The following is a 27960-nucleotide window of genomic DNA, read 5'->3' as shown; positions in this document are numbered from 1 at the left end:
TATACCTTTACACAAAAATTGTACCATTCAAACGTAGTATATTTGTTGTGTGATTCTAAAAAGAAAGGGACTGATTTTTTTCATTTAATTTTTTTTTTGAATATCTACAGTTCCTAATTAAAAGAAAAATTTAAAAGACTTGGCATTTTAACATTTATGTGTAATATGGCAAGAGAGTTTATGATTTTTTTTCTTGCACCTTTTTAAGGGAGTATAGTATTTTATGTTATATTTCAAAAAATTCTGGTCTATGTATATATGTGTGTATTACTTTAGTTGTCTTCATGAAAAAAAAAATGTATTAAACTTACAAGTATTTAACTTAACGCAAGTATTTAACATAATCCGTTTTACTTTGAATCAAATTCACCAAGTATTTAACTTAACCCACAAAAATCTATTTAACATTTTGTTATAAAAAATTAAAAACAAAATTTGTACCATTCAGATGTAGTATATTTGTTATGTGATTATAAAAAGAAAGAGACTATTTTTTGCATATATATATATATATATATATTTATTTGAATATCTAGAGTTCCTAATTAAAAGAAAAACTTGAAAAACTTGACATTTTAACATTTATGTGTAATATGGCAAGAGAGCTTATGATTTTTTTTTTTTTTTTTGGCACTGTTTTAAGGAAGTATAGTATTCTATGTTGTATTTCAAAAAATTCTGGTCAATATATATATGTGTGCATTACTTTAGTTGTCTTCATGAAAAAAAAAATGTATTAAACTTGTAAGTATTTAACTTAACACACGTATTTAACATAATCCGTTATAGATATCCTACAAGTATTTAACTTCACCAAGTATTTAACTTAACCCAAAAAAATGTATTTAACATTTTGTTATAAAAAAAAAAATTGTACCATTCAAATGTAGTATATTTGTTGTGTGATTATAAAAAGAAAGTGACTTTTTTTTCATTTATCACTACAACAAATTTGGGATTTAAAGACGAAACAAATTTGTCCCAAAATGTATATATTTCGTCACCCAAACTAATTACGACAAACATTTTTCGTCACCCGTTTTGTCTCCAAAGGGTCGTCGCTAAAGGGTCTTAGAGACGAAAAAAAAAAATTCGTCATTGAAAATCATAAATTTGTGACGAATTTTTTTGTCTCCAATACACTTTGTTGGGAACATACTTGTAAGTAATTGGCGACAAAATATTTTGTCATTAAAGAAGAAATTAGAGACAAAAGTATTTCGTCATAAATATAAGAAATAGAGACGAAATAATCTTGTCACGTTTAATATAAACGAAGACGAAAATTTTTTGTCAAAGAAGCTACCAATAGAGACAAAAACAAATTCATCATTAAAAATGATAAATTTGTGACAAATTTTTTCGTCTCCAATACACTCTGTTGGGAACATACCTGCAAGTAATTAGCGACAAAATATTTTGTCATTAAAGAAGAAATTGGAGACAAAACTATTTTGTCATAAATATAAGAAATAGAGACGAAATAATTTTATCACGTTTAATATAAACGAAGACAAAAAAAAATTGTCAAAGAAGCTACCAATAGAGACAAAAACAAATTCATCATTAAAAATGATAAATTTGTGACGAATTTTTTTTGTCTCCAATACACTCTGTTGGGAACATACTTATAAGTAATTAGCGACAAAATATTTTGTCATTAAAGGAGAAATTAGAGACAAAAGTATTTTGTCATAAATATAAGAAATGGAGACAAAATAATTTTGTCACGTTTAATATAAACGAAGACGAAAATTTTTTGTCAAAGAAGCTACCAATAGAGATAAAAACAAATTCATCATTAAAAATGATGAAATAATGTCAAAAAAAATTCGTCATACATTGAGGGTAATAGTGACAAAATGTGACAATATTTTTTGTCATGACAAATTCATTTAGCGACGAAATAAAGAATTTATGACAAAATTAATCATCCACCTAAGCCAAATAAGAGACAAAAAAACCTTCTTTAGGGATGGAAAATTTTGTCAATAATTTCATAATATTTTTTTCCACATTATATACCTATTTTATCAAAATCTAAATTTTAGTTCAACAAATATGACCCTGTTCATGTTGAAACCTGTTAAATATAACAATTCCATCACAACTTAACCTAACCTGTTATCAACACATTTACGAATTAACAAAATGAAAATATCCATTCATCATTACAAATAATTTCATCTTGATATAATAAAATAGTGAAATATCCACAAAATATCCAAAAGTTATAACTTGTTCAATTCCACCAAAAATCCAACAATAACTAGTGTAACTCCAAAAAGTATGTGTATCCTTATCAAACAAAAATGAACATTCAAACAAATTACATCATTGTTGCACGTCAAAAATGCCACCCCAATCCAATCTACAAAAAAATAAATTAAAAGTTTTAGTAATTAATCAATTATACAAAAGATTAAAAACATTAGTAACTCATCAATTTACAATTAGATCAATTATACAATTTATCCATGTAACAGACTTTTTTTTAGATTATGAGAACAAAAAATTAATTTTAAGGCTAATTCACAAATGGTGCATCCCATTAATGTGCCGTAAGTTCATACAACTTATATTGGTCCCTCCTAAGGTGTTTCTATTGGTTCTTGTACAAATCTATAATTGTGTGATAATTTAGCATTTCGACAGCCTTTTTTCAAGCTTTAAGTATAGAGAAAAAAATATATTTTTTAGACTAATTCACAATTTATACATCATGTGCACCTGTACAAATTGGATGTCATATGCATGTTTCCATTACTTCTTAATTCTTCAAACATGTATTCTTTTATAAAATTTGTTATATTAAAGTTAATATACTTTACCAAGAAGTATGTCCACTTGTGGATGAGTCCCCTCCACTTCCAAAGTGTCCAGTGAATCCTTTGGTCCTCAAAAGTTGACAACATCATCCATTATCTCCCTTTGCTTCTTCTTACCGTCTTCAAGATCTTCTATTTTATTGTTCTGCATTTGTATTTTTTCCTTTTGTGTCTCCATTTGCATCTCAAGGCGCTTCACATAATCATTTGTTTCAGCATATATGGTAGTGGCTCTCCTAATAGAGGATGAAGGTCTCATGCCAAGTCCCTTCACATAGCCAGACCTTGGCTTTATGACTTTGATTGATAGCTCTTCTGCAGTCAAAGGGGTTGATCCTGGCTGTGAGAGGTGATCAGCCTGTGTCTGTATCATATTTTCCTATCAAATATAAAAAAATTAAATAATTATTAGAAAATTAAATAAGATTATAACAAATAGTATTCTAAAATTTTGTTAATAAAAATTGCAATATATACTCACATAATTACACTGAGCTTGAGATGAGATCCACTCATGTGTTTTCTCATTATAGTGAGTTTCCTTGTACAACTCTGCTAGATCAGGTAGCATCTTCTTTTCTCGTGCCTAATTCGATAGACCAAATATTCAATAAATAAAGCTAAGAATATAATATTATTCTGAAAGTGCAAGGATACGTACCAGTTTTTCTACTCTAACAGGGATTGACCTAGAACCACACCTATGTTTTGTATACATCCTTTCTCTGTTCGCGATGTTGGCCTTTGATTGTTCCTATAAGGAAGAATGACCAATATAACAATGAAATGTATCATTAGTAAGACAAATATGTTGGCTTTTGATTGTTCCTGTAAGGTATAATGAACCAATATAACAATGAAATGTATCACTAGTAAAACAAATTTAATGGTTGATAATAAAGAAATTGCATTGTTCCTCTCTATCATTTTCCTATATATCATTTCAACTTAAAAGATATTTCAAATTATTCACTAGTTTCATTCAATTCTGTGAAAAATAGATTAGAGGACTTGTTGGGATTTCATCATAAGATGGTTTTTCTGGGTGAAAAAAGAAAAACGAGTAATTTACACCGTTCACAAATAGGGGGCATATAAGCATGGGCAAGATAGATTGTGAAAAAATCCATTTACATTTCACAAGATATGGAACAATTACTGATACCAAACTCATAACCCTTTCTTTCTTCCGCAATTCTATCAAATCTAAAGTTCTGTCTCAATACCCTATATTAGTTACTTAGCTAGTTGCTTACCATTATCATGAAACTTCAGACCAAACCCAAGAACAAACAGAAAATTAATACAATCATAGAAACTGAAATCTTAGTTCTTTATTCTATGATGTGAAAGATGCACTTTAAGGAACCATAAATTAATCTCCTATTATGCGAGCCTTCCAATCCATGTTTAATAGTTTCCCTTTCTCATTTTTTCACTTATTTGGTTTTTATTATGTTCCACTTACATGCCTAAAAGATAAAGGGAAAAGAATACATATGGAATTTCACAGCAAATTGATTGTGTTCTTTCTAGTTGTTTTAGAATCTCTCCCTATTCTAATCAAATTCTTTCTTCGCTAATATAATAAAAAAGATGAAAATGTTACCAGAAATTCTTTAGTGTTCCACTTTTTATCAATAAGATCTATCCACTTGGTAGGATCGACATTCTTTGGTGGGTGGTTTCTTGCATACTCCTCCCCTTTAGCCTCCTTCAGCTCCATGAATTGTTTGTACAGCCTATAGGTATGGTTACTCAATCTCCGACCAAATTTTGTGTTCATTGCCTTCTCTATATCAACAGGGTCTCCTTGTAAATCAAATTGATCCTGCAAAAAATAGATAAGTCATAGATAATTCTTATAAAAAATAAAATAATTACAATAAATAATTAAGATTTCTAACCTATTATAAAAATGAGTAAAATCTCCTATAAGTAGACAACGAACTTACATTCAAGCGTTGAAACATCGCCTCCTTAACGGAGGCATCAACATACTTCCACCTACGAACACTTGGATTTGGTAAACGAGTTCGCACTTCTACACCAATCTTTGAGGCTAGTTTTGAGGCATAGTCCCCTACCGGTGCACGAAATTCTGGAGGGATAGGCACGCTAAGCTTTCCATCTTTATCAACAAGGCCTTGAACCTCTTTTCCTCGAGTCGGGCCACGAGCACGCTTAGCAGCTGATATTGTGAAGCCATAATATTGAAATAGTATGTGAACAAATTTAATTAAGATCTCAAATCAATGGAAATAAAGAGTGTGTCTTACCCATAGTATTACCAGCAGTCACCTCAAGTTGAGGCTCCACATTGAGAGGTGGTGGCGGATTGCTAGTCACCTCAGGACGTGAAGAGGTATCCCCCTCTTCTAATGCGTGGGTCAACGCCTCATGATGAGATTGTGAACGGGCTCTCGATGGTATCTCTAACAGCTGAATAACATAATAAAATATGAATATATGTACAAAGATATACATGTCTATGTGTGTATGAATTGAAAGTAACAAGAAAGAATATATTTCACAATGCATAAATATATAGTACCTCATGCTCAAACGAATCATAGGTTTCAGTGTCACTGCCATCTTCAGCCTCTGACGGTCGATAATCATCATCATTTTCCTCAATTGGTATTTGTTTTTCCTTCCTCAATTTCTTATGTTGAACCGTAGCCTTCAAACAAGTTGTTATATTCTTCACTCCTAGAGCATTCATTCTCTCACGGTTTTTATTAATATTCTTCATTCTTTGTTTCTCATAGTTCGTTACCTTCTTAGTTGCGGTACTTGGTTTGGTCAATTGCTTTTTTGTAGCATCCATTTTGCCCAACTATAAAGCATAATTGAACATTTTTTTGGTGGATACACATAATTGAACATTAGATGTAAAGAAAAGATAATTATATATTTCTATACATAAAGCATAAAGCAACAACAATCTCAACAAGTGGATATGTCATATAGGCTCTAAATCATTGAAATATGGCTAGAGTGATATGGATGATTTTTGTTTTTACCATTTACTTATCATAGAACAAATTAATTACAAAGCCATCAGACACACAATATGACCAATCAATGATAAACCTACATAGCAGTGGATGAACCCCACAACTGAAATTCAACTACATTAATTAAGAACAATGTTCATATAGAAAGTGAAAAATAACTACAAATCCTAGTCTACATCAAGATCCATATCGTAATCCACATCAGGTTCGTCACACTCTTCATTTTGTTTGTCAGCTCTTTTCTGTATCATTGTTTCATCAGATGACCTAACCCTTGTAACAACTTCTGCTTCAACACCATCTCTATAACATTGAACATTAGGGCCGATGTCAATTAGAACAACATCGGTAATATTTTCTTGTTGGAACACATCGTTTTCTTCTGGTTCATGTAATGATTCTCCATCGCCTACCTCTGGTACATCAAAGACACCCCTATGTTGCACTCGTTGAACGACTTGCCAAGGTTGTCCCCATTTGGTATCATTTAGGTAAAAGACTTGCTTAGCCTGGCTAGGCAAGATAAAAGGGTCGTGTTGATACCACCGACTTGTGACATCAATACTTGTGCAATAATCATCGGTTCGCAATGTTCTACTTCGACCTGTATTTCCTGTGTTGTACCATTCACACTGGAACAATACAACTTTGTTATGACACATGTACTCCAATTCCCAAACATTGCACAAGTGACCATAAAATTCATGCGTCACTCCCTCATGATCCCTTTCCGTAAGCACACCACTATTCTGACTGTTACGGCGATTGTCTACTTCTCTCGTACGAAACCGTACGCCATTGATTATGCAACCTGAGTACTCTTTTACTAGTAAATTTGGGCCATTTGCTAACGACCATAAATCATTGGTTGCTTCTGGTGACTTTTCTTCTCTCAATATATTTATCTACATTCACATATAACGTACATTAAGATAGTAAAAATAAATTAATAAATGATCAAATCTTATACAAATTTTTAATCATGTCTTAAAATTGAAAATGCCTTACCCGCTCTTTGAACCACTTGGGAAACTCTTGTTGTTGTATATGGGTTATGCCTTCGTCAGATGGAGTCCGTAATAGATTTTTGTGTATCCTACTCAAAAGAATGTGATTATTATGCACTGCTAACTACATTAACAAAGCTAAGAATACACATATTTAATTGAAAAACATACTCTAGATACTTCTCTATCTCGGGGCTATTGTTCAACAAGAACCGATGAGCCATATCACGATATTCTTGTGACATATCAGCATCCCTTGTGATTAGGCCAATAGGACGGGCAGTTTCTGTGAATACAGTTAACCCTTTGTGACGTTCGCCACGATCTTGATTTCGTTCGGGTCGATTATGCACTGTTTCGATCCCATCAACATACATTGAACAAAAAGTAATGCACTCTTTGACAATGTAAGCTTCTGCGATTGAACCTTCTGGTCGAGCTCGGTTTGTAACAAACTTTTTTAAAGCTCCGAGAAACCTTGAAAAGAGAATTAGTTAAGAGCAAGGTTACACATGCAACATATAATTACGAACCTTTCAATTTAACAATTACCTTTCAATCCGGTACATCCATCGATATTGCACCGGTCCTCCAAGAATAGCCTCACGCGGCAAGTGAACGGCCAAGTGAACCATCACATCAAAGAAGGCTAGAGGAAAGATCTTTTCAAGCTTGCATAATATGTGTACTATACGTTCCTCTAATTTCTCAAGTTCATTACGGCGCAGTGTCCTTGAGCACAAATCCTGGAAAAAGCTACCTAACTCAAATAGTGTTTTACTAATCTCTTTGTCTACGTAACCACGCATCCCAATTGGAAGAATCCGTTGTATGAGCACATGGCAGTCATGACTTTTCAAGCCTGTTAATTTACCATTTCTCACATTCACTGATCTTGATATGTTTGCAGCATAGCCATTCGGATACTTCACTGATTTCAAGAATTCAAAGAAACCCTCCCTCTCTTCAGGGGTCAATGAAAAGATTGCCCTAGGTTTGACATAAGTTCCATCAGGATGACGTGTTAACCACAACTCTTTCCTTATACCCATATCTTCCAAGTCCATCCGTGCTTTGTCGGTGTCTTTGTTCTTTCCATCAATGCCTAACATAGTTCCAAAGGTATTTTCACTAAAATTCTTCTCGACGTGCATAACATCAATGTTGTGTCGAAGCTTCCGTTTCTTCTAGTATGGTAACTCATACAAGATGCTTACCTTTGTCCAATTTGGTGCCTGACGGAGTCTTTTCTTATTTCTTGGATGCTTCCCATATGTGACACCTGTCACTCTATCCAATTGCTCTAATATCTTTTCCACTGGTAACTTTAAAGATCTCTTTCGCTTCTCATGCTTACCATTGTAAGCCTTACTCTTTCGCCTTTCGGGGTGGTTTTGAGGCAAGTAGCATCGAGGATTGAAAATATGGTTCATCATTGCAAGTGTAGCAAGAATAATGACCCTTTGTTCTCCACCCAGATATGTCACCAAATGCGGGCCAATCATGTATAGTCCACATCAAAGCTGCACGCATCTAGAAAAACTCACCAGTTACGGCATCGTAAGATAATGCACCATTTTTCCACAACTCATTCAACTCATCCACCAGAGGTCTTATGTAGACATCAATATCGATCCCTGGTTGTGATTCTCCAGGAATAAGTAGTGACATCATAAGAAAGGGATCTTTCATAACCAACCAAGGTGGCAAGTTATAAGGAATGAGTACTACAGGCCATAAACTATATGAGTTGCTCATGTTCCCGAAAGGATTGAACCCATCAACAGCCAACCCTAGCCTCACATTTCGAGGCTCCAGGGCAAACTGAGGATGTTGCACATCAAATTCCTTCCATTCATCACTATCGGTGGGATGTCTCAATACTCCGTCATCTATATGTTTCTCCTTGTGCCATCTCATGTCCTCTGCAGTCTTTCTTGACATGTACAATCTTTTCAACCTTGGTGTTAATGGGAAGTACCGCAACACCTTATGGGGAATCTTCTTACCCCTGCCACGATTGATCTTGTATCTGGATGCCTTACATTTTGGACATTTATCTAACCTTGCATTTTCCTTCCAAAAGAGTACACCATCATTTATACAAGCATCAATTAACTCATATGACAAGCCCAAATCTCAAAGTATTTTCTTAGCTTCATAAAATGACTTTGGAACCAAATTATCTTTTGGTAAAAGTTTTGTTAAAAACTCCAATAGTGTGTTAACCGACTTATTGCTCCAGTGGTTTGTTACCTTCATATTAAGCAGCTCGATGACAAACTTCAACAGAGTGTAGTTTGTGCAACCTAAGTACACCTCACGTTTGGCATCATTCAATAGTTTATCAAACGTTTGTACTTCCTCATTCTGGGGTGCATCGTTGGGTTCTCCTCTTATTCGATCTTCCACTAAGGCATCAATACCACCTAAAACCTCATCTTCATCAATTGCCATTTCATGATGAGCCTCATTTGATACACGTGGTTCCCCGTGCTCATGCCAAATAGTGTACGTTTGCATAATCCCATATTGAAGCAAATGAATTTGCACATTTTGAAGATTTTGGGAATAATAGTTCACACAGTTCAAACATGGGCACGGAATTTTACCTTCCTGGTCAACAACTGCCATTGCAAATTTGATAAATGATGTCACCCCATCAATAAATGGCTGACTCATCCTTCCATCAGGTGTCTTACCCAATGCAATCCAACTTTTGTCCATGTCTGATCACAAATGAAAGATCAAGTTTTTTTTAATTTGTTTATGTCATAAAACGCATCATGTGTACTATTAACCTATTCCATTTAGGAATGCACAATGTGTATCATACAAAGAAAATCATATGACGTTGTCTATATCTAATCTTTCCTTAATTCTCCAAGTATATAACATAGATTAAGATGGAAATATTATGGGAAAGGATAGAGTAGAAAAAAAAATGGTTCCTGACAAGTTTACAACATTAGTACATTAAAAGGAATAAAAGAAAATTTGCTCATTTAGGAAACTAGTTATTTTTGAAGATATAAAAAGAATCTTAGTTGATTGGACTGTTTATAGAGGCAATATTGATTATGGTGTGTAACTGTGGCTTCAGATTTCTCTAATAACGATATAATTGGAAAAGAAGATAATCAGGCACAATATTATTTGTTCTTCCTTTCATTTCTTCTATTTTCTTATTTTTATTGCCTTCGTTTTAAAGAGAAGGTGAACTTAGAGTTACTAATTCTTTCCTCTATCCATCCATTAAGTTTTTAGGAGAGATCTTTGTACACACTACTTAACTTATCACGTAACAACATCACACTTGATATGTTCTTTAGTAACTCTAAGTTCAAACCAAGCCATGGAATTATTTATCTTCACTTTGACTTGTACACTAACAACCACATGTTCTCTACCTTTTGTCGTCTTCCATGGTAATTTTCTAATTTTTCTCTATATTTTTTCATCATTTTTTATTTTGTAGTCATTAGCTAGCCACTTTGTCCTTTGTTAGTGCTCTACTCTCACTATGCTCAATTTGGTTCAATTAATTTACTGTTTGATGTTTAAGTGCTTTTACCAAGTTGGTTTGTGGAATGTAACAGTTTGGTTGTTTTGGATTGTGGCTTTATGAAATTTTCTATACCCTTATTTGCTGTGCTAAAAGCTTAAATTTTTAGGACTATTAGCATTAATACGAACACAGAAATTGCTTTCAAGTCACTACTTAATTCATGACCTGTTTGGTAATGTTGTGTGTTTAAGGTTGGACAGTTGTTGTCAAATTTTGTCTTCCTTAGTGATTTTTGTTATTTTTGTCATTTTTTTTATTAAACATCTTTACTTAACAATTAAACCTCTTTAAAAAAATCTGACAAATTAAACCTCTATAAAAATAATCTGATATAAAAATAATCTGAAATAAAAAGATTTGACAGATTAAAAAATTTAAAATAATAAAAAAAAATGTGAAATAAAAAATCTGACAGATTAAATCTCTTTAAATAATATATATAAAAATATATATATTGAGCATATGTGCATTTAAAATATATATAAAAAATTATATATTCTATGCCGATAATATATATATATATATAATATATATATATATATATAATTATGAGAGAATAACTTAAAACAAAACAGAGCATCACATATTATAAACAAAACAAACCAAACCGCTGACTTAAAACAAAACAGCGGATAATATATATATGCCGATTATATATATATATATATATATAAACAAAACAAAGAAAGGAGCTGATCTCTTGATATACAAGTGCTAGTGTTCTTAATTATAGCGATCCCGGTTTTTCCTTCCTTTGTATACTGTATTCTGGACTTGGTTCCGTGGACTTGTTTTTGTATCATTATCACTTCTAGCCTTTCCTCTTTGTATTTGAATCTTAGGTTGTGATGGGCAGGTTTGAAACAGGTTGGTTGCACTTTGAAACCAAAAGGTGATGTCCAGATTTTGGCCTTCACGCTCGAGCGGAAGTTTTAACGCTCGAGCGGGCTCTTCGTTGTTGCTTATACGCTCGAGCGGGAGTTTTGACGCTCGAGCGTGTTTTTCCATCTCCCAGTACTTTACTCTGCAGTCCCTCCGCTCGAGCGGAGAGTTTGGCGCTCGAGTGGGTACCATCGCCTGCAAAACTTCTGGAAGTGTGCAATCGACGTTCGAGCGGCTCTTTTCACGCTCAAGCGTGAGTCTGTGTCTGACGCTCGAGCAGGGATTTTCACGCTCGAGCGGGGAGTCGACTACATCAGTCCGAGATTTCACTTTTTGGATCACTTTTTGACCTACTTTTCTTTCTTAACTTTTAGAAAACCGCCCCTTGAGAGTCTCTCTCTCTTTCTCTCTCTCTAAACCTGCCTTCTCTCTAAGAATCGATCTACCTAGAGTGAGTATCTAACCTTGGTCCTTTATTAAAAAGATAGAGTGAGTCAAGGGCTTTCATTCAATCTGAACGTTTGGTGGTTTGGAGCACTTTGGAATTTGGGTATTCATCTTCGTCTTCTCTATTCGGGTTATTTTCTTCGAGGTAGGGATTTCCTACTCCATCCTATAAGTTTTGTTCTAAGTTTTGGTATTTTGATATGTTGGGAGTACTTTGGTAATTTTGGGAAAAACCCTAGTTGTATTAATAAATTAATTTGTATAATTAATTTAAGGAAATTGGTTAAATGCATGAAATTGAGGAATTCATTGATTAAATGGTGTAGTTGGATAATTAAAATCACTCGCCTATTGAATTGTTGATATATTTATTTCCAGTCTAGAAATAACTGTTTTGGGCTATCGGTGGAGGATAGTCGTGTTTGTTGTAGACATTGCATGTGGATTAGGGAAAATTGAAACTAATCAATTTGTTTAAGTCATAAATTTAGACTATTGAATTAATACAGAAAATACATGTATTGATTGAGCATTGCATATGCATATTGTTTGGGAGGAGATAGGGGATGGACTCCATTAGCATCACTATTATGTGTGCTTATTATATTGAAGTGTTTTTACATGTTATTGATACAGCACTAAAATGTGTATCAAATGAGAAGTACAAAGTGTTTTGATATGAGCCTGAGTCTCATCTGTGTTGTTGATATTGGAAGTAATGTGAATGTGATATATAGTTCACTGTTGTAAGTTTGGCCAGGTTCTGGGCCATATTGATAATAATGGGAATTGAAACATGTCATAGACATTACTGTCATGAGACAATATCAAGTTATAATTGATTATCTTGGTTAACCATCTATTGAATGCTATAGCTTTATCCAATGCTTATATTTGGTTTAGTATTTTTCTACTGGGCTGTGGCTCACCCTTTATGGGAACATCATTTTCAGGTTCAGGTGATAAGCTACCTCTAAGGAATTAGCTTGGAAGGGAGACATTACCTGTTTCAAGTGTGGCCAGCTGGGCCACAAGTCTCCAGTTTGTCCTCAGAGGGAAGGAGTGCAGAGAGCAGCATCATCTTCGGCTCGATCTCAGAGCCAGAGTCAGGGTAGAGGCCAGCCACTCTCGTGTTATCAGTGTGGTCAGCCAGGGCATATGAAGCGGTATTGCCCGCAGTTGAGTGGCACACCTGGTGCATCTGGTTTGAGGCAGATTCAGAGTCATCAGCCAGCACAGTCGGGTCAGGCCTCGAGGGCCAATCAGGGGGCTTCATCGTCCCAGTCGGTGCAGCAATCTTATGCTCCTAGGGGTGAGCAGGTTGATTAGAGGTCGTCTAGGCGCGTGTACGCTGTTACTGCGCAGGATCTTGTGCCGGCACCATCAGTTGTGAGAGGTACCTTCTTGTTTTGCAACTCGGTTGCTAGTGTTTTGATTGATACGGGTGCATCTCATTCCTTTGTGTCTGCTGCATTTGCATCTGTTTTGGAGTTGGAGTTAGCACAGTTAGCATCTCCTATTTGTGTAGTGTCACCTCTTGGGGGTGAGTTGATCTTGAAACAAGGTGTTAGGGGTTGTGATATAGAGGTCGACTATCATAGGCTTTCGTTTCCTTTTGTGGTTATGCCCATGAAGGGCTTCGATGTTATTTTGGGTATGGATTGGTTATCGTCATACCGGGCAGTTATTGATTGCTACCGCCAGAGGGTCACTTGTTGTACCGTGAGCGGGGAATGTTTTCATTTTCTGGGGGACCGGGTTGGTAGTGTTTTGCCACCGGGGTATGATTCGCGAGGACGGGGTGAGCTTAGTGGTCTAGTTGCTAGCTTTTTGAGTAGTGAGTGTGATGAGACCCAGATTGTGTTGCCACGGGTGGTTTGTGAGTACTCGGATGTCTTTCCCGAGGACCTTGTTGGTTTGCCTCCTCACAGAGAGATTGAGTTCTCTATTGACTTAGTGCCCGGCACGGCGCCGATTTCTATGTCACCTTATCGTTTTGCCCCAGCCGAGTTAGTTGAGTTGAAGATCCAACTCCAGGAGTTGCTAGATAAGGGCTATATACGTCCTAGTGTTTCGCCATGGGGAGCACCGGCCCTCTTTGTTAAAAAGAAAGGTGGTGCTTTGAGACTTTGTATAGATTATCGGAAATTGAATCGGGCTACGGTTAAGAATAAGTACCCTATGCCTCGTATAGATGATCTGTTCGATCAGTTGAAGGGCTCCCGTTGTTTCTCGAAGATAGACTTGAGATCGGGTTATCATCAGTTGAGAGTCAAGGAGGAGGATATTCCGAAGACGGCATTCCGTACGCGATATGGTCACTATGAATTTTTGGTGATGCCATTTGGGCTCACCAATGCACCGGCAGTTTTTATGGATTTGATGAACCGGATATTCCGGGAATTTTTAGATCGTTTTGTAGTCGTCTTCGTGGACGACATCCTTATCTATTCACCTTCTGAGGAGAAGCACAAGGAACACTTGAGAGTGGTGCTTGAGTTACTTAGAGCCTATAAGCTTTATGCTAAGTTTGGGAAGTGTGAATTCTGGCTAGAAGAGGTCAAGTTCTTAGGCCATGTAGTTTCTGGGGAAGGAGTGTCTGTTGATACATCCAAGACTGAGGCAGTGCAAGATTGGGCATAGCCTAAGAGTGTGTTTGAGATCCGCAGTTTTCTGGGATTAGCTAGGTATTATCGCCAGTTTGTGAAGGATTTCTCCAGGTTAGCTTCACCTTTGACTAGTTTGACTCGGAAGGGAGTTAAGTTTGTATGGAGTGAGACTTGTGAAAAGTCGTTCCAGGAGTTGAAAGTTAGACTGACCACCGCTCCAGTATTGATTATTCCGGAGAGAGGGTTGGGTTATGTAGTTTATTGTGACGCCTTACGAGAGGGTCTGGGTTGTGTGTTGATGCAAGAAGGGAAAGTGGTTGCCTATGGCTCACGTCAGTTGAAAATTCACGAGAATAATTACCCTACACATGATTTAGAGTTAGCAGCTGTGATATTTGCCTTGAAGATTTGGAGGCATTATCTTTACGGTGAGAGGTTCGAGGTATTCTCGGATCATAAGAGTCTGAAATATCTGTTCACACAGAAAGACTTGAACTTGAGGTAGAGGAGGTGGATGGAGTTCATTGAGGATTATGACTTCGAGTTGCATTATCATCCGGGAAAGGCCAATGTGGTGGCCGACGCCCTTAGCAGGAAACCTGTTGGTGACATAGCTAGTATAGCCATTCGGGAGTGGAAGATGTTGGGTGCACTTGGGGAGTTCGATTTACTTCTGAGCGAATCCGTTGAGGCTGCGGCCTTGTTTTCTGTTGTTGCACAGCCTACACTTGTGACTTGAGTGTTAGAGGCTCAGGGGGGTGAACTTGAGTTAGAATCCCTCCGTGAGAAGATTTCCAGTGGGAAGGTTGAGAAGGGTTTAACGGTGTATCCCGACCTCAGTGTGAGATACCGAGACCGTCTGTTTGTGCCGGAGTCTTGTCGAGAGGAGGTACTCCGAGAGTTCCATCATTCACGCCTTGCGGTGCATCCGGGAGGCACTAAGATGTATCGGGATTTAGGTCGCCAGTTTTGGTGGCGGGGTATGAAGAGAGATGTGGCAACTTTCGTGTCTAGGTGCCTTACTTGTCAGCAAGTGAAGGCCGAGCATCAGAGGCCAGCGGGTTTGTTACAACCCTTGCCTATTGCCGAGTGGAAGTGGGAGCATGTCACTATGGACTTCGTTGTAGGCCTTCCGAGGACTCAGTGGGGTAGTGACGCCATTTGGGTGGTTGTGGACCGGTTGACTAAGTCGGCGCACTTCATTCCTATGCGCATGAGAGATTCGGTAGACCATCTTGCCGACTTGTATATTCGAGACATAGTGAGATTGCACGGGGTCCCAGTGACGATCGTCTCAGATAAAGATCCTCGTTTTACTGCCAGGTTGTGGCAGAGTTTGCAGAGTGCCTTAGGCACTAAGTTGACCTTTAGCACGGCTTATCATCCGCAGACTGACGGGCAGTCCGAGCGTACTATTCAGATCCTTGAGGATATGCTTCGGGGTTGTGTCCTTGACTTTAGTGGGACGTGGGAGAGGCACTTACCATTGGTGGAGTTTGCCTACAACAACAGTTTTCAGTCTAGTATCGGTATGGCACCGTTTGAGGCCTTGTATGGCCGACCGTGTAGGTCTCCAGTTTGTTGGGCCGAGGTGGGTGATGCACCTTTGTTGGGCCCGGAGTTGGTTAGGGAGACAACGGAGAAGGTTGAGCTTATCCGTAGGAGGCTTGTTACAGCCCAGAGTCGCCAAAGGAGTTATGCTGACCGTAGGAGGAGACCTTTGGTGTTTGAAGTGGGTGATCATGTCTTCCTGAAAATATCACCTAGGCGGGGGTTAATGAGGTTTGGGAAGAGTGGGAAGTTATCCCCTCGGTTTATTGGTCCTTTTGAGATCCTTGAGAGGATTGGCGAGGTTGCTTATCGGTTAGCTTTACTGCCGCAGTTGTCCGGAGTTCATGACGTGTTTCATGTGAGTATGCTTCGGAAGTATGAGCCAGATCCATCACATGTATTGGATTGGACCGATTTAAAGGTAGATGAGGATGCCTCGTATGAGGAGAGACCGGTCCGAGTCTTGGATAGGCGGGATCAAGTCTTGCGAGGCAAGACCATTCCTTTGGTAAAAGTTTTGTGGAAATATCACGGAGTGGAGGAAGCCACTTGGGAACGTGAGTTGGAAGTCCGCGAAAAATATCCGGACATGTTTATCGATTTGTAATTTTGTATTTAGATTTTGTCATATTGTTAAACTTTAGAGCTTTATATATGTCTTAAGCTGTAAAACATTGAGAATGTTTTGGTTAATGGAAATATGTTGGAACTTGTCTCGAAATGGAAGTTTAATGGAACACTGCATATGTTGAATATATTGAAAATTGTTGAAATTGCAAGAAAATTGCATAGTGTTAATGCAGGTGAAAATATATGTTATTTTACATATTGTAAAATGCCTCTTGATAAGAGATGAAATGGCCGGTGTTGGGTCAAGTTGCTTATTTTGAGTTATCATATTGTTGGAATTTGAGAAAAACTTGTTTCCAAAACCTTATGCTTAATTTCAGGGACGAAATTCTTTTAAGGGGGGGAGATTATAGCGATCCCGATTTTTCCTTCCTTTGTATGCTGTATTCTGGACTTGGTTCCGTGGACTTGTTTTTGTATCATTATCACTTCTAGCCTTTCCTCTTTGTATTTGAATCTTAGGTTGTGATGGGCAGGTTTGAAACAGGTTGGTTGCACTTTGAAACCAAAAGGTGATGTCCAGATTTTGGCCTTCACGCTCGAGCGGAAGTTTTAACGCTCGAGCGGGCTCTTCGTTGTTGCTTATACGCTCGAGCGGGAGTTTTGACGCTCGAGCGTGTTTTTCCATCTCCCAGTACTTTACTCTGTAGTCCCTCCGCTCGAGCGGAGAGTTTGGCGCTCGAGCGGGTGCCATCGCCTGCAAAACTTCTGGAAGTGTGCAATCGACGCTCGAGCGGCTCTTTTCACGCTCAAGCGTGAGTCTGTGTCTGACGCTCGAGCGGGGATTTTCACGCTCGAGCGGGGAGTCGACTACATCAGTCCGAGATTTCACTTTTTGGATCACTTTTTGACCTACTTTTCTTTCTTAACTTTTAGAAAACCGCCCCTTGAGAGTCTCTCTCTCTTTCTCTCTCTCTAAACCTGCCTTCTCTCTAAGAATCGATCTACCTAGAGTGAGTATCTAACCTTGGTCCTTTATTAAAAAGATAGAGTGAGTCAAGGGCTTTCATTCAATCTGAACGTTTGGTGGTTTGGAGCACTTTGGAATTTGGGTATTCATCTTCGTCTTCTCCATTCGGGTTATTTTCTTCGAGGTAGGGATTTCCTACTCCATCCTATAAGTGTTGTTCTAAGTTTTGGTATTTTGATATGTTGGGAGTACTTTGGTAATTTTGGGAAAAACCCTAGTTGTATTAATAAATTAATTTGTATAATTAATTTAAGGAAATTGGGGAAATTGGTTAAATGCATGAAATTGAGGAATTCATTGATTAAATGGTGTAGTTGGATAATTAAAATCACTCGCCTATTGAATTGTTGATATATTTATTTCCAGTCTAGAAATAACTGTTTTGGGCTATCGGTGGAGGATAGTCGTGTTTGTTGTAGACATTGCATGTGGATTAGGGAAAATTGAAACTAATCAATTTGTTTAAGTCATAAATTTAGACTATTGAATTAATACAGAAAATACATGTATTGATTGAGCATTGCATATGCATATTGTTTGGGAGGAGATAGGGGATGGACTCCATTAGCATCACTATTATGTGTGCTTATTATATTGAAGTGTTTTTACATGTTATTGATACAGCACTAAAATGTGTATCAAATGAGAAGTACAAAGTGTTTTGATATGAGCCTGAGTCTCATCTGTGTTGTTGATATTGGAAGTAATGTGAATGTGATATATAGTTCACTGTTGTAAGTTTAGCCAGGTTCTGGGCCATATTGATAATAATGGGAATTGAAATATGTCATAGACATTAGTGTCATGAGACAGTATCAAGTTATAATTGATTATCTTGGTTAACCATCTATTGAATGCTATAGCTTTATCCAATGCTTATATTTGGTTTAGTATTTTTCTACTGGGCTGTGGCTCACCCTTTATGGGAACATCATTTTCAGGTTCAGGTGATAAGCTACCTCCAAGGAATTAGCTTGGAAGGAATTGGAGTTGAAGACTCTGTTTAGTTTAGTTGTTATTTATTTATTTGATATTACATGTAAACATTCAAGCTTAGGGCTTTGTTTGTATTTGAGTTAGAACTCATATTCTGTGTCCAAGTGTTGGCTTGGAAAAATGTTAGCCCGTAGGGCATTTAATTTGATGTTACATGTAACGCTTTTATTTAGTAATACTCTGATGAATGAATTAATGAATTGTTTTCTTTAAATATTGCATGTCAATGATATATATATAATGGGTTAATTTTGAGGGCGTTACATTAATGTTGTTAATAGGGTAATTTTTTGTTTAACATTTTTATTGGTGTTTCATATTTTAAGCTAATTTTAAAACTTGACCTTCATTATCTACATGATTGTTGCTTTTCTGCACTTGGTTTTGCAGCAAGCTCTGACTCTGGTTTTTGTGGAGACGAAGAAAGGAGCTGATTCACTGGAACATTGGTTGTGTATGAATGGGTTTCCTGCTACTACCATTCATGGTGACAAAACACAGCAGGTAAAGTTGTTTTAAGCATTATCTTTTGCTGGGGTATTTATTATGATATTGGTGGTGTATATTTTGGACAAATCACAAAAGTAACTCATTCAGTTATAATTAAAAAAAGAAGAGAAAAGCTTGTGGATAGCAGCATATTTGTTCTTGTTTCATGTTTACATTTTAGTCTAGAGGTTAAATTGCATTGGCGTCCCCTAAGGTTTTGAAATTAGGCACTCTCCATGTGCATGTGTCCACTGTTGAGAGAGAGAGAGAGGGAGAGCGTTTTTGCCCTCTCCACCACTTTCTTCTTCCTATTTTCCTTAATTCAAGGTCAGTTCTGGTGTATACATCAGATAAATAATTATATCGTTTAGTCAGGTTTAATAGTGGACAGTCTTGCTATTAGTTTGTATCTATATGTGTATATGTATCTGTACTGTATATTGAACTATCAAGTGGCTATATGTATATATGTATCTGTACTATATATCAGACTATCTCCTGTTAGCCGTCTTTAGCGTAGATTTATTCCATATAAAAAGTGTCAACACTACAAACTCTACAATGGTGAACAATGAACAAAAATGAATTATGAACTCCCCACAGAACCTTCAAAACAAGGATTTGGAGGTAAATTACGGATCAAAGCTTAATAAAATTAACTATAATTACCGGTGCTAACACTGGCTTGCTAATTTTCTCTGTTCAGATCTCCATCGCCAGAGCATTATTTACAACTCTCGCTCGCAGATTCGAAACAACCATGCAAAAAAAAAAAAAAAAAACAATTCCATAGTTGTGGAATAAATTTCCAGCGACGATAATCAATTGATCAAACCCACGCATACATACGTCTTATTAGAAGGTCATATAAATATGTATTGATTGTTCCTAATGGGAGGGAATAGAGGGAGGGAAAGAGGGATACATGTGTACCGTGAGAGTCCCTTCCAATCAAATATAACCTAATCATCGTGTGATCAAAAAACATAGAAATTGTCGCAATCCAAACAAAAAAAATTTGTCATCAATGAGTTACAAATTTTTTTAATTGATATTTAAAAAACACAATTATTTTTAAAAAAAAAAAAAAAACACTGAGTTCAAAAACTCAATCAGTTTAAAAATACAATCACCGTATATTTAAAAAACACAATTATTATTTTTTCAAAAAATACAATAAGTTAAAAAAACTTAATAAGTTTAAAAAATCACAATCACATTTTTGTACATAATAAAAAAATAAATAAATAAAAGAAACTATTGAAAAAGAAATGAACAGATTACTTACAGATCTTTTGTGACTCTGAAGGTTTCAGTCTTTTTCCTCAAATTCTGTCCAACTCTCTCTCCCTCTAAACTTTTCCTAGATTCTATGAATCACATTTTTTTAAATAAAACTCTCTCTACTCAAAAGGAATGATGAATGCAAATAAAAAAATTATGCAATATTGAGTTGTGATTGTACAGATGCATCCTTCCATGGCGAATATATTATTTTTATCAACAATGAAATTAATTGGTAGTTAAAAAATATAATTATTTTTTTTTCAAAAAATATAGTCACTTAAAAATTCAATCATAAATTAAGTCAATTGATAATTAAAAAATACAATCATTTTTTTTTTCTCAAAAAACACAATGAGTTAAAAAACCAAATTATAAATTTTTTTTTAGTAGACAAAATATAATCTAATTATTATGCGATCAAAAAATACAAAGATTGTCGCAATCCAAACAATTTTTTTTTTTTTTTATCATGAGTGAGTTACAAATTTCCACAATCACATTGGTATTTATGATCTTCTTACACATTCTAAAGACAATGATCAATAATCACATAGAAGAAGAAGTACTTTAATCCATGTGCCTAACAAAATAAACTATGATTCAACTCTCACGAAAACTTAAAAGGAATGATAATGCAAATAAAAAAATTATGCAATATAGAGTTGTGATTGTACAGATGCATCCTACCATAGCGAAGATATTTTTTTATATCAGCAATGAAGTTAATTGGTAATTAAAAAATTTAATTATTTTTTTTTCAAAAAAACACAATGAGTTAAAAATTTCAATATAAATTAAGTCAATTGATAGTTAAAAAATACAATCATTTTTTTTTCAAAAAATACGGTGAGTTAAAAATCAAATTATAAATTTTTTTAATAGACAAAATACAATCTAATCATTATGTGATAAAAAACACAGAGATTGTCACAACTCAAACAAAAAAAATTTTTCTCATCAGTGAGTTACAAATTTTTTTAATTCATATTTAAAAAACACAATCATTTTTTTTTTCCAAAAAACACACTAAGTTAAAAATTGAATCAGTTTAAAAATACAATCACCGTATATTTAAAAAATACAATTATTTTTTTCAAAAAATACAGTGAGTTAAAATATCCAATCAATTTAAAAAATCCAATCAATTTAAAAAATCACAATCACATTTTGACTCATAATAAAAAAAATAAACGAAAAAAGAAACTATTAAAAAAATAAAAAAATTACTTACAAGTTTTTTTTCTGTGGACTATGAAGGTGTCAGCCTTTTTCTTCAAATTTTGTCCAACTCTCTCTATACTTTTCCCCAGATTTTGTTAATCACATTTTTTTTCCATTAAACTCTCTCCCTCTTTCTTTAAAGAGTTATTTATTTTATTTGAAGTTATATGTAATACATGGCGGATGGTGGAAGGAGTTGAATAGGCTGCGCAGTAGGTAGGGGAAGTCAAAAAGGTTGTGACAGTAGGATTAAGGTTATTAAATTTTGAAAAAGTTGAAATTAAATGGTGAGTGGGATTATTATTTTTTAAATTAAAAAATTATGAAATGAGAATTGGGATATTAGAGTTCTCTCAAGACTTGAAAAGGGTGTGTATGGGAAGTTAAAAAGATTTGAGAAAAGTCAATAAGTGCTGAAGTTTTTTTTAAATAAAAAAATTAAGAAACTAAGATTGAGGCATTGGAGCTCTCACAAGACTTGTGGGTTAAAAATCCTATTTTTCTTATATAATACTAGCATATCACCCGTGCTATGCACGGGTTGTGTTTCATCACTTTGTCTTCTTTTTCTTTTTTTTTCTTCTTAAATGTCTTTTTTTTTTCTTTTTTATATTATATTAAAGTTTAATATTTTGATAATAATCACTAGCATATCACCCGTGCTATGCACGAGATTAAATTTTTTTTAAAAAAAAACTATTTATATTATGTCAAACATATTTATAAATTGTTAGCATAAAATATATGTAATTTTAAAAGAAAATGTTGACATTGCATAATTAAAGTAATAAAAATAAGAATTTATTACATTTGTTCGAAATTCACTGCATGAGTAAAATAAAAAAATAACTAAAATCTAAATTGTTGTAAGTATTCCATCAGCATTCCTGCATTGTCAACGTGATAGTTAGGTGGTGTTTGGTTATCATATTTGGCTAAATAATTACAAAAAGACAAAAAAAAAATTAAAAAATCACAGAAAGCCAAAAATCACAAAAAGACAAAAAAAAATCCACTATTCCAAAGCTAAAAAGCCAAAAAAGTCAATCAAGAATACCAAACGAACAAAAAAGTCTGAGGCTAAAAAAGTCAAGAAGGCCAAAAAGCCAACTAAAAAAATCATTGCCAAACAAAGGCTTAGTATTATAATTAATGAACAATACATATATTATGTATTTATAATGTTACAAAGTAAAAATGTTATACTTACATTTTTTTTTTAACCTTCTGAAATGTATAGACATTCTTCTGACCAATCTCCATTTTTAAAAAAAAATAACCGTTAAACTAACTACGATCACATTTTTCTCTTTGTGAGTGTTTATATTTATCTAATTTCAATCATATTAAAAAATTAAAATATAATTTTTTTTTGGTTAGACCAAATACAAATAAAAAAAAAATGAGATAACTTCAATCACACAAATCACAAATATTTTTATGCTATCTAACTACAATCATATTTTTTTCATAATAAAAAAATAATTATAAAGAAGAACCATTAAAACAGTAAATAAAATGATTAAATCATGTTAAAAAAAATTATTGAACAAACTACAATCACATCACATTTTTCTCATAATAAAAAAAATAAATGAAAAAAATAACCATTGAACTAACTACAATACAATCACATTAAAAAAAAAAATCATTGAACAAACTACAATCCTATCACATTTTTTCCATAATAAAAAAATAAATGAAAAAAAAGAACCATTAAACTAATTACAATACAATCACATTAAAAAAAAAGAACCGTTGAACTAACTATAATCACATTAAAAAAAAGAACCGTTGAACTAACTACAATCACATTTTTCTCTTTGTGAGTGTTTATATTTATCTAACTTCAATCATCTTAAAAAATCAAATTATAATTTTTTTTTAGCTAGACCAAAAACAAATCAAAAAAGGAGATAACTTCAATCATACAAATCACAAATATTTTTATGCTATCTAACTACAATCATATTTTTTTCATAATAAAAAAAATAATTGTAAAGAAGAACCATTAAAACAGTAAATAAAACAATTAAATCACATTAAAAAAAAAACCATTGAACAAATTACAATCACATCACATTTTTCTCATAATAAAAAAAAGTAAATGGAAAAAAAAATCATTAAACTAACTATAATACAATCACATTAAAAAATAGAACCATTGAACAAACTACAATCACATCACATTTTTCTTATAATAAAAAAAAGACAAATGAAAAAAAAAAGAACCATTAAACTAATTACAATACAGTCTCATTAAAAAAAAGAATCATTGAACTAACTACAATCACATTAAAAAAAAAAACTGTTGAACTAATTACAATCACATTTTTCTCTTTGTGAGTATTTATATTTATCTAACTTCAATCATATTAAAAAATCAAATTATAACTTTTTTTGTTTACAAATCACAAAAGGAGATAACTTCAATCAAAAGAACCATTAAAATAGTACACAAAAGAAGAAATTGCTAAACCAAATACAAATTATAATTTATTTTTTTTGGCTAGACCAAATACATCAAAAAATGAGATAACTTCAATCATACAAATCACAAATATTTTTATACTATCTAATTACAACCATATTTTTTTCATAATAAAAAAAAAATTGTAAAGAAGAATCATTAAAATAGTAAATAAAACGATTAAATAATTATAAGGGAGTTTTGACCAAATCTCCCAAAAGGCATGGGGATTGAGAGAAATTAATAAATGCTGATTTTTTTTTTTTAAAATCAAAAAATTAGAAAATTAGGATTGGGATATTGGAGCTCCCACAAGACTTGTGGGTTAAAAACCCCCTTTTGCTTAATATATAGTATAGATAGCATATCACTCATGCTATGCACGGATTGTGTTTACAATTATCTATATATGTGAATTGCGATTTTTAGACGTCTTTTTTTTTTTTTTAAATGTCTTCTTTTTTTTTCCTTTTTTATATTATATTAAAGTTTAATATTTTGATAATAATTATATGTGTTGGACTTTTCAAGAAATTTTTTTATGCTTGTTTTTAATGCATTAAAGTGTTATTATGAGGGATAATAATCATATATATTAGGACTTTTCAAGAAATTCATATGTGTTGGATTTCAAATTTTTTTTTTTTTTATACTTGTTCTTAATGCATTAAAGTGCTATTATGATGGTAAGACTTGGGGGTTAGGAAAAGTTAATAAATGCTAAGTTTTTTTTTTTTTTTTAAATCAAAAAATCAGAAAATTTAGATTGGGAGATTGGAACTCCCACAAGACTTGGGGTTAAAAACCTCCTTTTACTTAATATATAACTAGCATATCACCCGTGCTATGCACGGGTTGTGTTTCACCACTTTGTCTTTTTTTTTTTTTTTATTTATACTATATTAAAATTTAGGGCAAATTACACAAATAGTACCTATAGTTTGAGACTTGTGTCACTTTGGTCCCTGACTTTTCAATTGTGACACATTTGACCATGAATTTTGAATCTTGTTCCAAATAAGGACAATTGAATATATAATTAGATTTTTCAAGGGTAAAATTATCAATTTGATAAAATATAAACTAATTTGACAAAAATAAATGTCAAACAAATATTTTTTAATTTTAAAAAATTATTTCTACATACTAAAAATAAAATTATGTAAAATTGATAAATCTTTTAGACATTTATTTTTTTTTTACCAAATTAATTTTTATTATGTATTTGGATGATGATCATGTAAAATTAATTTTTAAAAAATAATCATGTAATTTTTATTAATTTGACATAATTTTATCATTGGTGGATAAAAAAAAATTCAAAAAAATTAAAAATATTTTTTTGACATTTACTTTTGTCAAATTAGTTTATATTTTATCAAATTAACGATTTTACCCTTGAAAAATGTAATGATATTTTTAATTGTCCTTATTTGGAACAAAATTTAAAATTCATGGTCAAATGTGTCACAATTGAAAAGTCAGGGACTAAAGTGACACAAGTCCCAAACTATAGGGACTATTAATGTAATTAACCCTAAAATTTAATATTTTGATACTAATCATATGTGTTGGACTTTTCAAGGAATTCATATGTGATGGACTTTTCAAGGAATTTTTTTCATGCTTGTTTTTAATGCATTAAAATGTTATTATGAGGGATAATAATCATGTGTTGAATTTTTCAAGGAATTCATATGTACTTCACAATTATTTCTATATATGTGAATTGTGATTTTTAAATGTCTTCTTTTTTTTATATATTATATTAAAGTGTAATATTTTGATAATAATCATATGTGTTGGATTTTCAAGAAATTCATATGTGTTGGACTTTTCAAGGAATTTTTTTTTATGATTGTTCTTAATGTATTAAAGTGTTATTATGAGGGATAATAATCGTATGTGTTGGGACTTTTCAAGGAATTCATATGTGTTGGACTTTTCAAAGAATTTTTTTTATACTTGGGGGTTGGGAGAAATTAATAAATGCTAAGATTTTTTTTTTAAATAAAAAATCAAGAAATTTAGATTGGAATATTGGAACTCCCACAAGACTTGGGGGTTAGAAACCCCATTTTTCTTAATATATATATAGATAGATAGATAGACAAATTTTTTTTTTTTTTTTTTTTTTTTTGTGTGGTTTCTATTCGGGTATTTTTTTTTTTCAATTTATTTAAAATGGAGTTGTGGGTATCTTTTTTTTTTTAAATTTAATTTATCTTGGTTTCCATTTGTTTTTAATTATTATTATTTAGGTAAGTTATGATGTGAGTTAGATATGTGATAGACATGTGAATTTTATTGATTTAAAGTTTATTTAGATAAACTTTAAAGATTTTTTTTTTTTTAGTTATATAGTTTTTTTTTGTTATGTTATAATATAATATATAAAATAAAGGTAGATATCTACAACTTTAATAAAAAAATATTATCTGATTTTTTTGGGGAAGAGAAAATGAATGCAAGTTTTAATATTTTTTTTTTGAAAATTTGTGAGAGAGATTAGGAGGGAGAGATTATGAAATATTTTTATTATTAAATAAATAAATCAGTCAATAGTTTTGTTTTAATCTATTTTGTAAATTAAAAATCAATAATTTTGAAAAATTGATTAATTTGTCTCATTAAGTGATTTAAAATTTTGATAGATATACATAAAAAAATGCATAATTATATTATTAAATCATAATTCAAATTTAGATGTTATATCTTTTTGAGATCTATAGCTAAATTTTTATTTTTATTTTTTATTTTTGTGTATAACCATAGTGTATGAGAAAAATTGAAAAGGGTGTTGCAATAATTATGAGAGAAGTCAAAAGAGATTGTGGGTTGGGAGAAGTCAATAAATGCTGAGGTTGGGTTGGGAGAAGTCAATAAATGCTGAGGGTTTTTTTTTTTTAAATCAAAAAATTAGAAAATTAGGATTAGGAGATTGGAGCTCCCACAAGCTTTGGGATTAAAAACCTCCTTTTGCTTAATATATAGTATAGACTAGCATATCACCCGTGCTATGTACGGATTGTGTTTACAAATCTATACTATATATTAAGCAATAGGGGATTTTTAACCCCCAAGGCCTGTGGGAGTTCAAATATGCCAATCCTAATTTTCTAAAAAACATAATTTCTATATTAAAAAAAATCTAATATAAATATAAATATATATAATTATCCCGTGCATAGCACGGGTGATAGGCTAGTTATCTATATATGTGAATTGTGATTTTTAAATATTTTTTTTTCTTTTTTTTAAATGTTTTCTTTTTTTCCTTTTTTATATTATATTAAAGTTTAATATTTTGATAATAATCATATGTGTTGGACTTTTGAAGGAATTAAATGTCTTTTTTTTATTATATTATATTAAAGTTTAATATTTTGATAACAATCATATGTGTTGGACTTTTTAAGAAATTTTTTTTATACTTGTTTTTAATGCATTAAAGTGTTATTATGAGGGATAATAATCATATGTGTTGGGACTTTTCAAGGAATTCATATGTGTTGGATTTCAAAGAATTTTTTGTATGCTTGTTCTTAATGCATTAAAGTGTTATTATAAGGGTAAGACTTGGGAGTTGGGAGAAGTTAATAAATGCTAAGATTTTTTTTTTTAAAATCAAAAAATCAAGAAATTTAGATTGGGAGATTGGAGCTTCCACAAAACTTGGGGCTAAAAATCCCTTTTTGCTTATTATATAGTATAGACTAGCATATCACCCGTGCTATGCGCGGATTATATTTACAATTATCTATATATGTGAATTGCGATTTTTAAATGTCTTTTTTTTTTTAAATGCCTTCTTTTTTTCCTTTTTTATATTATATTAAAGTTTAATATTTTGATAATAATCATATGTGTTAGACTTTTCAAGGAATTAAATGTCTTTATTATTATTATTATTATTATTATTATTATTATTATTATTATTATTATTATATTAAAGTTTAATATTTTGATAATAATCATATGTGTT

At 32.8% G+C, this 27960-nt stretch overlaps 2 protein-coding genes and 1 pseudogene across 3 annotated transcripts; 1 reads left to right on the top strand and 2 right to left on the bottom strand.

Moving 5' to 3' along the window:
* The window catches only part of LOC114300664 (cysteine-rich receptor-like protein kinase 15), a 136181-nt pseudogene that overhangs the window by 68109 nt on the left and 40112 nt on the right, over nucleotides 1–27960 (top strand).
* LOC145801519 (uncharacterized) lies at nucleotides 2951–5044 on the bottom strand. Its single transcript, XM_082893270.1, has 6 exons — nucleotides 4784–5044; nucleotides 4438–4659; nucleotides 3490–3582; nucleotides 3310–3414; nucleotides 3011–3207; nucleotides 2951–2957 (listed from the first exon to the last, which is right to left on the bottom strand). Exons 1-6 carry the CDS (start codon nucleotides 4799–4801, stop codon nucleotides 2951–2953), a joined length of 642 nt encoding a protein of 213 aa, XP_082749396.1. The 5' UTR covers nucleotides 4802–5044.
* On the bottom strand, nucleotides 5061–9574 carry LOC145801302 (uncharacterized). 2 transcript variants are annotated; one of them, XM_082892264.1, is made up of 2 exons: nucleotides 9112–9574; nucleotides 5061–5270 (listed from the first exon to the last, which is right to left on the bottom strand). In XM_082892264.1, the coding sequence occupies exons 1-2, from the start codon at nucleotides 9535–9537 to the stop codon at nucleotides 5076–5078; spliced, it is 621 nt and encodes a 206-aa protein (XP_082748390.1). In that variant the 5' UTR covers nucleotides 9538–9574; the 3' UTR covers nucleotides 5061–5075. The 2 variants fall into 2 exon arrangements, with proteins under 2 accessions (XP_082748390.1, XP_082748391.1); XM_082892265.1 differs by lacking the exon at nucleotides 9112–9574 and adding an exon at nucleotides 5383–5964.

The sequence above is a fragment of the Camellia sinensis genome, chromosome 10 (genome assembly GCF_055761805.1).
Source record: "Camellia sinensis isolate YWXY chromosome 10, ASM5576180v1, whole genome shotgun sequence".
Classification (NCBI taxonomy): Eukaryota; Viridiplantae; Streptophyta; class Magnoliopsida; order Ericales; family Theaceae; genus Camellia; species Camellia sinensis.
The sequence above is the reverse complement of the archived record's forward strand: the minus strand, read 5'-3'. Positions and strand labels throughout refer to the sequence as shown.

What these genes read in the sequence shown, in the direction of transcription:
- LOC145801302 (XM_082892264.1), bottom strand. Translation starts at nt 9,537, where the DNA reads ATGAGTCAGCCATTTATTGATGGGGTGACATCATTTATCAAATTTGCA. An exon ending in TCGAGCTGCTTAATATGAAG is followed by an intron (nt 5,271 to 9,111) that starts GTAACAAACCAC and finishes TATGTTATTCAG; the next exon opens with CTGTTAGAGATACCATCGAG.
- LOC145801519 (XM_082893270.1), bottom strand. An exon ending in GGAACACTAAAGAATTTCTG is followed by an intron (nt 3,583 to 4,437) that starts GTAACATTTTCA and finishes TCTTCCTTATAG; the next exon opens with GAACAATCAAAGGCCAACAT. An exon ending in CTCAAGCTCAGTGTAATTAT is followed by an intron (nt 3,208 to 3,309) that starts GTGAGTATATAT and finishes TATATTTGATAG; the next exon opens with GAAAATATGATACAGACACA.